The sequence below is a fragment of the Rhinatrema bivittatum genome, chromosome 9, assembly GCF_901001135.1.
Source record: "Rhinatrema bivittatum chromosome 9, aRhiBiv1.1, whole genome shotgun sequence".
In the NCBI taxonomy this organism is placed as follows: Eukaryota; Metazoa; Chordata; class Amphibia; order Gymnophiona; family Rhinatrematidae; genus Rhinatrema; species Rhinatrema bivittatum.
Genome location: NC_042623.1, coordinates 33,145,448 through 33,160,141, shown reverse-complemented (window position 1 = coordinate 33,160,141; position 14,694 = coordinate 33,145,448). Strand labels below are relative to the sequence as shown.

General features: G+C 40.7%; 1 protein-coding gene across 5 annotated transcripts in view; it reads right to left on the bottom strand.

Annotated features, from left to right (window-relative positions):
- Positions 1-14,694, bottom strand: part of PPP6R2 (protein phosphatase 6 regulatory subunit 2) — a 399,948-nt gene that overhangs the window by 20,828 nt on the left and 364,426 nt on the right. For 2 of the 5 annotated variants that reach the window (XM_029615589.1, XM_029615591.1), the window contains 2 exons: positions 10,413-10,559; positions 996-1,815 (listed from right to left, as the gene is read on the bottom strand). In XM_029615589.1, the coding sequence (XP_029471449.1) occupies positions 1,047-1,815; positions 10,413-10,559 (916 nt within the window). In that variant the 3' untranslated portion in view covers positions 996-1,046. Of the gene's footprint in view, positions 1-994; positions 1,816-10,412; positions 10,560-14,694 lie in introns of those variants that run through there. The other 3 variants (XM_029615592.1, XM_029615593.1, XM_029615590.1) reach the window with 2 other exon arrangements.

The following is a 14,694-nucleotide window of genomic DNA, read 5'->3' as shown; positions in this document are numbered from 1 at the left end:
AATGTAATCCGTGACCAATATGGAGATGTATAAATATGGTGAACTTCAAACACAGACGCAAACAAACACGCAATAGAGGGCAACATCGTTGTGCCCATAGCAGTCCCTTTTATTTGCTGAAAAACTGGTCACAAGGAAACAAAATTTGCCACTTAAACAATGGATGCAAGATCACAAACAAATTGTTTAAGTTTCTGTGAAATTTCCAGTGAATCTAGACTCTTCTTTATTACAGCAATTGCTGCATCTTGAGGAATATTTACATATTATAATATCGGCAGTAGCCAAAATCCAACTAAGGTTCACCTTTTGATCCTCATTTAAAACTTAAATGAATTGTGCACTCTTTAATATAGGATGATTTATCTCCTACTAGTGGTCACACAAAAGTATCAGCAAATAGACAGACAACTACTCCAAAACTGAGCCAATGCTTGACACTATCAGACATCTTGGTGGATCTTCCAATGATTTAAGCATCTTTGGAACCAAACGAAATACAAGAATGGTGGTTTTTTTCTTCATTAGAAAGTCAAACTTTGTTTTAATTTGTAGCATGTGCCTCAAGTATCTGCTGTATCCAAAGCAATATCCGAGAGGTGGGATTCTCTGACAAATGTATTTAAAAAAAAAAGCATAAAAAAACTGATAGGAATTAAAGAAATGCATGCTGATCAATCTAACACCACACCTTTCCCCCTTTATCAGCAGGCTTAACAATAGACAAATCTTGCTGTAAATTGACCTTTGCTGCCAATTTTGACTTACAGAAATTTTTATATTGTTTGGTAGGTATTTTCTCCATAGTAGCCAGATGCTGCAACATTAAACTCTCAAACGCTATAATTAATGGATCAACAGGACCTGATGGCATCCACTTCAATTTCTGAAGCACTCTAGGTATATCATGAGGAGATGCCAGCTGAATGGCAAAAAAAAAAAAATTGCAACTTTTATACGTTGAAGTCTACTCACATAATAAAAGGATTATACTTACTAATTGAAGCAAATAAAGCCTTTATTTAGCACATTAATTTTATCCTTTATCAAAATCCGTAACGATAAGTTAAATACTGAAAGGGCCTTTTATCTCGAATCTGAATCATTTTCTTCTCCCACTGCTGACTGTGATGGCGAGTCTGAAGGCTCCGTGCTTCTGGTAGTTGCTGTTGCCGGTGTGTTCGTAAAAAAGGCTGAGTACCTTCACTACGGGACTTATTTGCAGAGCTGTCAAATGAGGCTTTTTTCCATGTAGTAATATGTTTAGCATTTTTACTCATCCATGGGTAAACACAGTTACTACTATAATCTAATTCATCTCGATGAAATTTACGTACTTTAATCTTCCTAACCTTATTCTTGAACAATTCCATTTGCTTATTAAAATCTTCTAGTTGTACCTCAAAGACAGCTGCAATGGTTTTTTTTTCCAAAGCAGTTATCTTCTTATCAACCTCATTCCTCAGTACAGCTGCTGACTTCTTCGCTGTTTCAATAATTAACAACATCAAATTACGCGAACAATTATTAAGAATCGCATTCCATCGATCAATAAACGCCTCATCATCACGAAACAAATGGGGCTCTTTATATATTCTCAATCCCCGTGGAATTCTTTTAGCCCTACAATATTCAATCATAGTGGCTGCATGCAATTCAGTCCGAATAAGGTGTTTATTTTCCAACACCACCTCTGACCAACCTACTCCTGCTGCAACAGCTGTATTAGAATCAAAGAGTCTTGATCCTGACAGCAACGCAGATGCTGCTTGTTCCGAGTAACTAAACAAATTGTTCCAACCATGCTGGGAAATCCTGCCAAAAATAAAGATAAATACAATGGGAGATATTCACAAAAAGATTCAAACTATATAGTTATGAATAATCAAGGAAAAGAGTTTGACCAAAAATGTTTAATCTACAAAATTAACCATAACTTCAAACAAGTATAATTGAAAAATGTAAACAAACATTTGTAGAAAAAAAAAGCAAAAAAAAAAATAAAAAATGGTACATTCGTATGCTTCTATTGTTCAGCACCAGCTATAAAAAAAACTTTTACATTTTAGAATCAGCACACACCAAACACTTCATACTTGGCCAGCAATAATCTCTTATGTGAATAACTGCTAAGCTTCACTGTATCATTAAAAATCAATTTGTTTTACTGTGTTTCTATGTCTTTATATTTATATTTCACTGTTTCATATCGTACCACAAACAGTTCACAATCAATTAATTCATGGCATGTGATTTCAAACACAAACCAAAGCTCACATTTGTAAAATCTTCCCACCTCCAACAAAGGCCTTTGGTTTTGCCCTGTCAAGGAGGTATTAAATCCCTCCAAAGATATTGCTTGATGGGGCATCATCACTTCTGGGTTTGAATATTTAAATAAAGAGCGATGTCAAGTGCCATTTACTCTGTATTTGGGCAAGAGTTGGATTCCCTGCAAGTAATGAAGTATCGAGTAAGGTAAATAAATGTACACCATGCTGACTTGGTTTGAATGGCTTTTTTTGGACTGTGTGCACTTTTCAAATACACTTTTTAAAATATTTTATGCTTTAGAAGCAACCAGGTTGTAGGGGAGCAAAGTAAGATGGCAGATATGTGATGTGTGTGCCTGAGTCTGAGACCAACTTGGCGACTGATTGACCCAGAATCCTCTGCTGCCTTGGCCTGTTTGCAGTTCTGGCCATGTGAACTCTAAATACCCTATTGAACCTGATTTGGAGAAATTACAGGAGACATCTGGACAGCAGCCGGAGCTGTCAAAAACTTGTAATGGGTGGTCATAGGGTCACAATAAGCAGAAAGAAAGGGTCAGAATCTCAGGCTGTAAAAACAGCCTAAGTCATGCCGATTTCCCTGAGGGTAAAAAAATGACAGGACAAAGGATTAACAGAAGATTGAAGTGAACACCAGGCAAGTAGGCCCCAATTTGGGAATCAGGGTAACATAGGTCTAATTTATCTTCTTTTTGACATGAGAAATTGTGTACATGATACTCCCATAGGTTCATGCAATTTAGGGACTTACCTGAGATCGCCTGTTCTATCTATAAAATAAGAATTAACTGATGTACAGATTGAGACAGATAGTAGTGCTTCTCCTGGCTGGCTTGCCAGGGAACTCTCTATATCTCCCAGGGATATAGCAAATGTTGCTTACCTGTAACAGGTGTTCTCACAGGACAGCAGGATGTTAGTCCTCAAATATGGGTGACATCACAGGATAGAGCCCAATCACAGAACACTTTTGTCAAAGTTTCCAAAACTTTGACTGGCCCCTACTGGGCATGCCCAGCATGGCACTAACCCTGCAGCCAGCAGGGGTCCCCCTTCAGTCTTATTTAAAAGCTATAGGCAGTGCCGAAAAATAAAATAATAAAACATTACGAACCCAACACCGCGGGGCGGCGGGCAGGTTTCATGAGGGCCAACATCCTGCTGTCCTGTGAGAACACCTGTTACAGGTAAGCAACATTTGCTTTCTCACAGGACAAGCAGGATGGTAGTCCTCACATATGGGTGAGTACCGAGCTGAGGATGTCCGAGCATGCACCAAATGTACCCAAAGGCGTGCAACAGGCACAACAACTGGGGTGGAATTTGGTAGAGGGCATCCTGAACCCCACCGGGCAGGCGGAAGGGTGTTGGTACGTCACGTTGGAAATAGGTTACGCAGGACAGACTGGCCGAAGATGGAATCTTGTCTTCCGGCTTTGTCCAAGCAATAGTGGGCTGCAAAGGTGTGGCGAGAACGCCAGGTGGCAGCCCTGCAAATGTCAGGAAGCGGCACCGTTCGCAGGTGCGCTACTGAAGTCGCCATGGCCCTCACAGAGTGTGCTTTAAACACGGTCTTGAAATGGAATACCTGCTTGCTGATAGCAAAAGGATATGCAGTCCGCTAACCAGGAGGAGAGAGTCTGCTTACCCACAGGATGTCCTAATTTGTTAGGGTGGAAAGAGACGAACAATTGAGTGCTTGTCCTGTGGGCAGCTGTATGGTCTAGATAGAATGCTAGAGCCCGTTTATAGTCAAGGGTATGCAGAGCTTGCTCTCCTGGACTGGAATGGGGCCTGGGAAAAAAGGTAAGTAGTATGATGGATTGATTGAGTTGAAAATCCGAAACTACCTTAGGTAAGAATTTAGGGTGAGTGCGGAGTACTGCCCGGTCCTGCAGATGTTTAGTGTAAGGCGGATAGGTAACTAGGGCCTGTAATTCACTAACTCTGCGAGCTGAAGTGTTTGCCAAAAGGAAAAACACTTTCCATGTGAGATAAAGTTCACAAGAGTGAAGATGCTCGAATGGTGGTTTCATGAGCCGACCAAAAACCAGGTTAAGTGTAAAGTAAGTGTAAAACATTGATAAGACAGGCGAAGAGAGAATTTGAAATGAAGTTGGCCATAGAGGCAAAAACTCATAACATTTTTTTAAAATATATCCAAAGCAAGAAACCTGTGAGGGAGTCGGTTGGACCATTAGATGACAGAGGGGTTAAAGGGGCTCTTAGGGAAGATAAGGCCATTGCAGAAAGACTAAATGAATTCTTTGCCTCCGTGTTTACTAATGAGGATGTTGGGGAGATACCAGTTCCAGAGATGGTTTTCAGGGGTGATGAGTCAGACAAACTGAACAAAATCACTGTGAACCTGGAAGATGTAGTAGACCAGATTGACAAACTAAAGAGTAGCAAATCACCTGGACCGGATGGTATGCATCCTAGGGTTCTGAAGGAACTAAAAAATGAAATTTCTGATCTATTAGTTAAAATTTGTAACCTATCATTAAAATCATTCATTGTACCTGAAGACTGGAGGGTGGCCAATGTAACCTCAATATTTAAAAAAGGCTCCGGGGCGATCCGGGTAACTATAGACCAGTGAGCCTGACTTCAGTGCCGGGAAAAATAGTGGAAACTATTCTCAAGATCAAAATCGTAGAGCATATAGAAAGACATGATTTAATGGGACACAGTCAACATGGATTTACCCAAGGGAAGTCTTGCCTAACAAATCTGCTTCATTTTTTTGAAGGGGTTAATAAACATGTGGATAAAGGTGAACCGGTAGATGTAGTGTATTTGGATTTTCAGAAGGCATTTGACAAATTTCCTCATGAGAGGCTTCTAAGAAAACTAAAAAGTCATGGGATAGGAGGTGATGTCCTTTCGTGGATTACAAACTGGTTAAAAGACAGGAAACAGAGAGTAGGATTAAATGGTCAATTTTCTCAGTGGAAAAGGGTAAACAGTGGAGTGCCTCAGGGATCTGTACTTGGACCGGTGCTTTTCAATATATATATATATAAATGATCTGGAAAGGAATACGAGTGAGGTTTTCAAATTTGCGGATGATACAAAATTATTCAGAGTAGTTAAATCACAAGTAGACTGTGATACATTACAGGAGGACCTTGCAGGACTGGAAGATTGGGCATCCAAATGGCAGATGAAATTTAATGTGGACAAGTGCCAGGTGTTGCATATAGGGAAAAATAACCCTTGCTGTAGTTACGCGATGTTAGGTTCCATATTAGGAGCTACCACCCAGGAAAAAGATCTAGGCATCATAGTGGATAATACTTTAAAATCGTCTGCTCAACTACGACAAATCCTCTTTAGTCCTATCTCAAACCTTATCGTTCATTGGGGCATATTTGGACACCTTGCAGGCAAAGGCTTTTCTGCCTCAACAATGAGCTCTCACTCTCGTGTCTTGTGCACACCAGCTGCAGTCTCAGCACTCCGCGACTGCACGCCACTTTCTCATCCTCCTGGGACACATGGCGTCCTCAGTTCAGGTCACACGAATGGCCTGTTTGGCCATGAGAGTCATGCAGTGGGACTCTAAGGTCTCAATGGACTCAAAGCATTCAGCCCCTGTCGACCATTGTCCACGTAACGGACTCACTCTGCCAGTCTCTTGCCTGGTGGAAATCCTAATGAAATTAGAGTGTGTAAGGTTAGATTGAGGGACGACAGAGCAGCTTGCTGAGTGGAAGCCCTGACTAACCAAACGTCTAGATAGGGGTAGACGTGAACATCCTGAGTTCTTAGGAAGGCTGCAACCAGTACGAGGCATTTCGTGAAGACTCGTGGCACAGAGGCTAGGCCGAATGGAAGTACTCGATACTGATAGTGCTTTGGGCCTACTAGAAATCTTAAGTATTTGCGATGAGATGGAGTTATCGCAATATGAGTGTATGTATCCTGAGGTCTAGAGAGCAGAGCCAGTCTCCTCTTTGTAGGAGAGGAAGAAGCGAGCCTACGGTTACCATCTTGAAATTCTCCCGCTGGAGGAACTTATTGAGGGCCCTTAGGTCCAGAATAGGATGAACGCCTCCCGACGTTTTGGGGATTAGAAAGTACCGGGAATAGAACCGTAGGCCGTGCTGAGAATAGGGCACGGGTTCTATTGCCTTGGATTGGAGAAGGAGAGAGGCCTTCTGATCCAGAAGGATGGAGTGATCGGATGTTCTCCGGTGGCAAGGAGAGAAAATTCAGATGGTAACCTTGGGCAATTATCGCCAGTACCCATTGGTTTGAGGTAATTGAGTGCCATATGTTGTTGAAATGGCACAGTCAGCCTCCCACTGGTATGTGAGGCAATGGTGGCTGGCTGCTGCTCTCTAGGTGGAAGTCAAAAACCTGAAGCAGGACCTGGTTGAGGAGCTGTTTGCAGTCCTCTGATTACAGTCCGGGCACAGACGGAATCCCGACGCCATGGCAAAAATTCGAGCCGCGGTACGGTCGACGGCCATTATGCCGCGAGGGCGAAACTCGATGGTAATCGACGGAAAATGGGTAAAACCTTACCGGAGTACCGCGGTCTGAAAAAAGTTAAAGAAGGGAAACCTGTGGGGCAAAGTAACTTTTAGCAATTCTGTGAGGAAAATTCCTGTCCGGAATCTCTGCAGAGCTCCTTTACCATGAGGCTACTGCTGCGCGGAAAAAAAGAAGACTGAAGGGGGACCCCTGCTGGCTGCAGGGTTAGTGCCATGCTGGGCATGCCCAGTAGGGGCCAGTCAAAGTTCTGGAAACTTTGACAAAAGTGTTTCGTGATTGGGCTCCATCCTGTGATGTCACCCATATGTGAGGACTACCATCCTGCTTGTCCTGTGAGAACTGTATTGCTTATTGATATGCAATAGAAAATTGATATTTGTTTCTACAAAATTTTGGTGTGGTATCCTTGTGTCAGTGGAGAAGTGCCTTAAACGTATTTGGCGCTTAACACATGCTGAATACACTCAGAGTATTCCACTGTGTTTTTCCCCCCTTCTTTGCTGGCTGTATCCTGCTACAGTGAAACAGAAATGGGGAACGCACAAGCATTTCCAGTTGAGGAGTCTTCAAAGCTGGTGGGTGGTATGAAGCATTTTGTTACCGGATCATAAGATGCTTCAACTCTCAGTGAAGAACCTTTGGAGGCTCTGACAGGGGAAGGAAAGCAGACTGCTCCCCCCTTCACTTGAGATCTCCTTTAGCCCATAGATGAGGACTCCCCCAAACAGATCAGCCAAAGGGATGAATTGAAACAGACAGGCAGGTGCCTGCTCATGACTCTGCTGCATCAAAGGGCTCCCCCTTCTTCTCCAAGTGACAGGAGCAGCGATGATAAAATGCAAAAGCTTTTTATAGATGGTACTGAACAGAAAATAGTAACTATTGGCTGAAAAAGAGCAATTGGCCAATCCGGTCTGTTCATTTATCTGTCTACTGCAGCTGTAAAAGCTTGACCCCTTATAGGACTTCACTGCTTTACCAATCAGCTTTGTTTCCTCACAGGTTCTCCACTATCCTAGATCGATAACCACAGAAGATTCCATCCACAGTCCAACACCCAGATCTCCAACCCTCACACTCCATCCCTTACCCTGCCTTACTATTAAGCTTCATAATAATCTAGAGAACTAGAAATCTAAGCAACCAGCTGTTTACGTCAATGTGTCTTTAACTAGACAGTACTCTGCCTCCATCAAGCTGTGCCAGCACTGACATTGTTTCCTAGGGAGTTGTAGCCTGCTGGCAGCAACCTGATCACAGGTTGTGGATTGGTAACCAGATAAGACAGGAAACAGGGTAAGATTAAATGGTCCATTTTCCAAATGGAGAAAGGTCATTAGGGGAGTGCCCCAAAGGTCTGAATTGGGACCTGTGTTATTTAGCATATTTATAAATGATGTGGAGAAAGGAACAATGAGTGAAGTGACCACATTTTCAGATGACACAAAATTGTTTCAGGTCATTAAAACAGCAGCAGATTGTGAAGAGCTACAGAAGGACCTTGTGAGACTAGGAGACTGTTTCTAAATGGCAGCTGCAATTAAACATGGACAGATGCAAAGTAATGACACAGAGGGATTAACAACCCCAACTACAGGTACACAATATTGTGCTCTCGGTTAGGAGTCACCACCGAGGAAAAGGACATTGGAGTCTTTGTGGACAATACCTTGAAATCGTTGGTTCTGTGCTCAGCAACAGTCAAAAAGGCAAACAGAATGTTAGGAATTATTTAAGAACATAAGAAAATGCCATACTGGGTCAGACCAAGGGTCCATCAAGCCCAGCATCCTGTTTCCAACAGTGGCCAATCCAGGCCATAAGAACCTGGCAAGTACCCAAAAACTAAGTCTTTTTTACCATCAGTAGAAAAACAGGATAGTATTGAAGTGTTAATAAAAACGGATTCTCAAATTAAAAAACCAGTAAATATAACGTTAGAAAGTTTGTGGAACTATTTAGTGAAATTAGATGACTCAATTAATAAATTAACTGGTGCAGTTTTGAAAACAACTTATTCGGCAGTACAAAATACCCTCGAACTGGAGAAACAAAATAAAGAAATTAACACACTGACTACACGTGTTTCTCAGATTGAAAAAGTTCAGAGCTATCAGGTTACAGCAGAAGGAAATATAAATAAGAGATTAGAAATTCTTGAAAACTCTATAAGATCCCTAAATTTAAGGGTAAATAACTTTCCAATTTTAAATAAAATAGACTCGGTGGAATTATTTAGGGAATATATGTTGCAGATATTAAAAATACCAGAGAAATGTTTACCAGTGATAGTGAAAGCTTTTTATTTGGGGATCATGAAGAAAGTGTTAAGAGAAGAACAACTTGTAGAGAGCGCTAAAGAAAAGGAAAAATTAGAATTAGAGGTAGTTCAAAATAGTTCTATAAACTTATCTGATTTACTGCAAAAGTCTCAACAAGACTTGGTTGTTAAAGAACGAGGAACATTATTAATCCAGTTTGCTTTTGCAACCGATAAGGAAAACGTTTTGAAATCCTTTTTTCGAAATCGATCAAGTACTTTCTATGGGGAAAGAGTATGGATCTTTCCAGATCTAGTTAAGACGACTCAATTACGCAGAAAGAAATTTCTATCTTATAGGAAAGAAGTAATAGATAAAGGTGGATATTTTATTTTAAAATATCCATGCAAGTGTACTGTTAAGTTAGAGGGGAATACCTACACATTCACAGAGCCAGTAGGTCTTAGGGATCTCCTAGCAGGAAAATGATCGGCTTATATGATTAGTAGAGTATTGACAATGCATTTTTCCTTGACTAATGTTTTTTCTATATCCGTTCAAATATCTTGAGACTCACTTGAATTTCCTTAAGTATAATAATGACTGAATTGTATGCTAAATGTTAGGTTGAAAACAATATTTTTCCTGTTTCTTATTAAGGACTCAGTCATTATGAGATTTCTTAAATGTTTTGTTTATTGTAAACATTTTGAAAAAGTAATAAATAAAGAATTAAAAAAACAACTAAGTCTATTCCATGTAACCATTGGAAAGGAATAGAGAACAAAGTTGTCTAGATCCATGGTGTGACTGCACCCCGAGTAGTGTGTGTAGTTCTAGTTGCCCCATCTTTGAAAAAAAAGACATAGTGGACATAGAAAAGATACAGGGAAGGGTGATAAAAATAATATAGGGGGTATAACAGCTCCATTATGGAAAAAGACTAAACAGGATTAGGGATCTTTATCTTGGAAGAGAGACGACAAAGAGGATATTCATTGAAATTTATAAAATCATGAGTGGGGTGCAACAGGTAAATAACACTAGGACTAGAGGACATGCCATGATACTAGCAATCGGGAGATTTAGAAGCATATGAACATACTGGTTTTTCACTTTCCTTTTTCGACAATTGTTTTTAAAAAATTTCATATATACTTGTTTGAAGTTATGGTTAATCATATAAGTTGGTGAAACAAACTCCTTTTTTTTTTAAAGCATTTTGATTTATATTTTTTAGACAGCAGAATGTGAAAAATGTACAAGGATATGAAGACTTTTAGAAGGCACCGTGCAGTGAACCAACTGGGGAAATGTAGAATCCCAGAGCCCAGAACATCAAGCAGCTTCTTACCTCTTGCTTTTCACGCTGGTGTCTGTAGCAGTGGTATCCCTGATTGCAGCGCTCTGGGACTCCTCTGACTTGTTCAGAGTTTTGGCTGATTTTGCCGGCGTCATGTCTGTGATGGTTAGCTTGTCGATTACTAGGCAGTCTGCATCACTGTGGGAGAGCAGAAACTAAAATGACATATGCCAAAATGGCAGAGGAGTAAAAGATGAAGAAAGGAATGCCGGGCCTCCCATTTCACAAATACAGAAACATTGAAAATTCTGTCAAACTGCAACCTTCATGCCATTATATAAAGAAAACACAAGTACTCTGTGAAAAATAAGCTGAGAAACAGCACTGAAGGTTACACTGGTGACCACAGGAAATATCACCACTGTGAGACCCTACAAGAACTAACAGAAACCTGCATTACCTATAATGGAGAACACAGTCTCCTATTTAACTGAATGGAAAGCAAATGAGGTATGTGCTAGCCAAACAGTGGGGGAAAGGATTGGGGATAGGATCCTAACCAGGAGTCAGATGAGTAAAAAGAAGAGAGACCTTAAGATAAATGTACCAACCAGGGATCTACTCAACATATTTATACTTTCATCATACAAGAACAATTACAGAAATATTCCAAAAGTAATTAATATAAAAAAAATTAAAAATCTTAATTGTATACATTTTCACACCCCTTGATTCAATACTCAGTGAAAGCCTCTTTTTCAGCAATCATCGCCATGAGTCATTTAGGATGTGTCTCTACTAATTTTGCACCGCAGGATGGTACCTTTTTTGCCCATTCTTCTTAGCAGAAGAGCTCAAGCTCTTTCAAGTTGGCTGGGGATCATCAACTTCAAGCCTTGCCACAGATTTTCTACTAGATTCAGGTCTCAGATTTGAGAGGGCCATTCCAGGGCATTAACTTTCTTCTTGTTTAGCCACTCACACTGTTGCTTTTGCTTAGAGAGCAGAATCATTGTCCTGCTGAAAGATGAAACTTCTCCTCAATGCCAAGTTTATGGCAGATTGGAACACATTGTCCTCCAGGATCTGCCTATACTTTTCTCCAACCAACCTTCCCTCGATCTTCACAAGTCTCCCTTACCCCTGCTGCTGCAAAGCATCCCCACCACATAATGCTGCCACCATGCTTTTACTGTAGGTATGGTATTAAGTAGGGTGATGTGCTGCGTTTGTTTTTTTGCCACGCATATCACTTAGAATGGAGTCCAAAAATGTCCACCTTGATCTCATTAGACCACAAATCCTTCTTCCACATGTGGGCGGTGTCCCCTAAGTGTTTCTTTGCTGAGAGGCACATATGGCTTTTCTTCAGCAGTGGCTTCCTTCTTGCCACCCTCCCCTATGAGCCATGTTTGTGGAATAATCTTTAAATTATTAAAGTCAACGTTTTACCCAGCCTCAGCAGCAGTTTCCTTAATCAATGACCACTGATTTTAGAGGGACAACCTGATCGCGGCAGTGTCTTGATGGCCTCAAACTATTTCTACTTTACAATGATGGACCTGATAGTGCTCCAAAGGACACTGAAATTTTTCTTATAGCCTTTCCCTCAGCCTATCTTTGAATAACATTATCTCGGAATTCTTTTGGCAGCTACTTGTTCAGCATGTTTTGACCTTTTCTTCATATTCACTTCATACAACAGAAAACAGGTCGATTCTTTATCCAGGAGTACTCAAATCAGCTCAATAACTGTGATTGAGCATTAAGGCAATTTTTTGAACCGAAGTGAATTTGGGTTTGCTATGGCAAAGGTTCTGAAGATTTACGTAACCAAGACTTTGTTTTTTTATTCTCACGTACTTTTGGAATATTTCTATAATTGTTTTTTCACAACTAAAGTGTAGAGTATGTTGTGTAGATCAATTAAATAAACTACTACTTCAATGTATTCTGATTTGCGTTTTTTAGGCAGCAGATAGTGAAAAATGTACAAGGGTGTGAAGACTTTTACAAAGCACTATAGCTCTGGTAGGATACTTATTGTTGGACAATTCACCCATGATGGTTCAAAACATCATATGCAGGATGCACAACACTGGAGTAGATGAAACACCAAATCACAGACTCCCCTGATGAGCTGCTCCCTACCAGGTTGCTGATAGATATAATCCAGGTAATCACAGACAAATACAATCAGTGATGCAATGACAGCCATGCTTAATGTTTTCTGCTCACCAGGCTAGCAAAATTTGTATTAGTAACTGTACAAGTTCAAAAATTCTGTTATAGCAGAATGCCATGTCAGCTGCACGTACTAAAGCAATGTCAATTTACATCATTCTCCATTAAAAAACTGTTCTATACTTTTGAACAAAAATATAAGAAATTGATTACCTGTCTCAGTCAATCTGCTGCAACTTTGAATAGGCTCAGATAGCCAGCTGGAACCCACAATAGAAGCACCAATTTTAAAGTTGGTTTTTATGCTGAAGGAATAACCCACTAGAAATAGGCATGTCTTTCCCTTACCATCCCTAACCTGTCAGCCACCTTTACTTTTGTCTCAGGTCACTGAACTCTGGGCATGAGTAATTTTCATCATGTTCAGAACATCTCATCACCCTAATCACTTCCATGGTGATGACTAAAGAGAAGCAGGCTGGAGGTAAGAGGAAATGGGATGCATCGTGTGTATTTTTCTATATTTCCTTCTTTATAGTCCTCCATTCAAAGATCCCCTCTCACTTGGACTGCATTTTTGGAAATTGCAAGAACCTTGCCAGTCTATGGACCAGAGAGGCATCTTCAGCACTGCTTGTTGGAGGTCAGGGATCACTGCTGTAGTGGGAGCCCCAAGGAATTCCCAGGTGCCATCTGGATTGTTTTAATCCTAGAACTATTTGCGTGCATAAGCCTCACAGGAGCAGACTTACATGCAGGGCTGTTTCAAGGCAGAGGATATATATGTAACACACAGACACAACTGATCGATGCTACAGCCTCATGTTTGTACGTGGCATAGATGGGAAACTGGCTACAAATTCTGCTCGCCCGACATCCCATCAGCACTCATAAAACAAGGTGTTTCCCCGGCATATTTATTTTTAAAAAGCATTGCCCAGGAAGCCTACTATTCCATAATCTGGTCCATTAATGCAATATTCATTATGCACCATGTCATTTTTCTTTTTTAATTCACCCCTCTCGCCTCCAATTTTGTATTTTAAAATGCTGCAAAGAGAAGCAGGCCATCTGGATCTGGGGCTAACGTCTGCCAGAAATGATACAATTCAGGCTTATTATGAACGTTATTCACGTGGACTCCAAAGAACCTGCTGCTAATAGGAAAAGGCATGGAAGAGAGCGGTGCTACATGTAGGAACACTGCACTGAGGGTTCAACATGTGGGGCACTTCTTTCTCTTTCTCCTCCACAACCCAACCTACTTTATTTCCCATTAAGCCCCCGCCTCAGACAACGTACCAGAAGCACTGGGAACCTCTGCCAAGTTGGAGGGATCTCTCTAACAAGATAATTCCTCAGCACCTCTCTTTTCAGCTGGTAGAGACTGTCACAGTAACTGCAGCCATCGTTCCCTCTCTCTGGGATTGAATGCATCACATCTGTCCCCATTCAGCTCTACTGGATAGCAGTGCTAAGGCCTGATAGGGCTGCCCCCTTTGGGACTGTGCATTAAGTTAAGTACATACAGGACATTTTATAAGTTGGCAGGACATTTTTTTAACAATGGTATGTAGGGGGTTATGGTTCTAACAAGCATAGGACAGGCATGCTAAATGCAGAATAAGTGTATAACCTGTTCCTAGAATGAGGCAGGTTTGCAGAATGTGAGATGGATCAATAACTAACAGGTGTATTAAAAGTGGGGCAGCAGGCATGCCTTTTTCTTCTTGGGACCTGTGGTGATGAAAATTATCTAATAGTGATTTGCTCTAGGATTGTTTTGCAATTGTGGAACTCGTCAACTTTGGAGATTCTGCTGGCAGAGACCTTACTAGGTTTTCAACTCTCAAGACCTGGTCATATTAATACTGTTATATAGTAGATTTTATTGACCTTGTTATTTGCTTTCCTAGATGTCAGATTGATGTAATGGGTGGGAGAGTAGTCACTATGTCGTTTAGCTGGGGATGAATTACAGTTACTGTTTTAATTACGTATTGCTGGCTACAGTTACCAATTCTTTAGTATTTTGATTTTTGTGATTTTATTCAATGTTCTTGTTAGTACATAACATCTGTGAACCACTTTGACTGAATGCAGAAAGGAAGTATTTAACCCATTATGTTCCAAATTTTTTTAAGAGGCT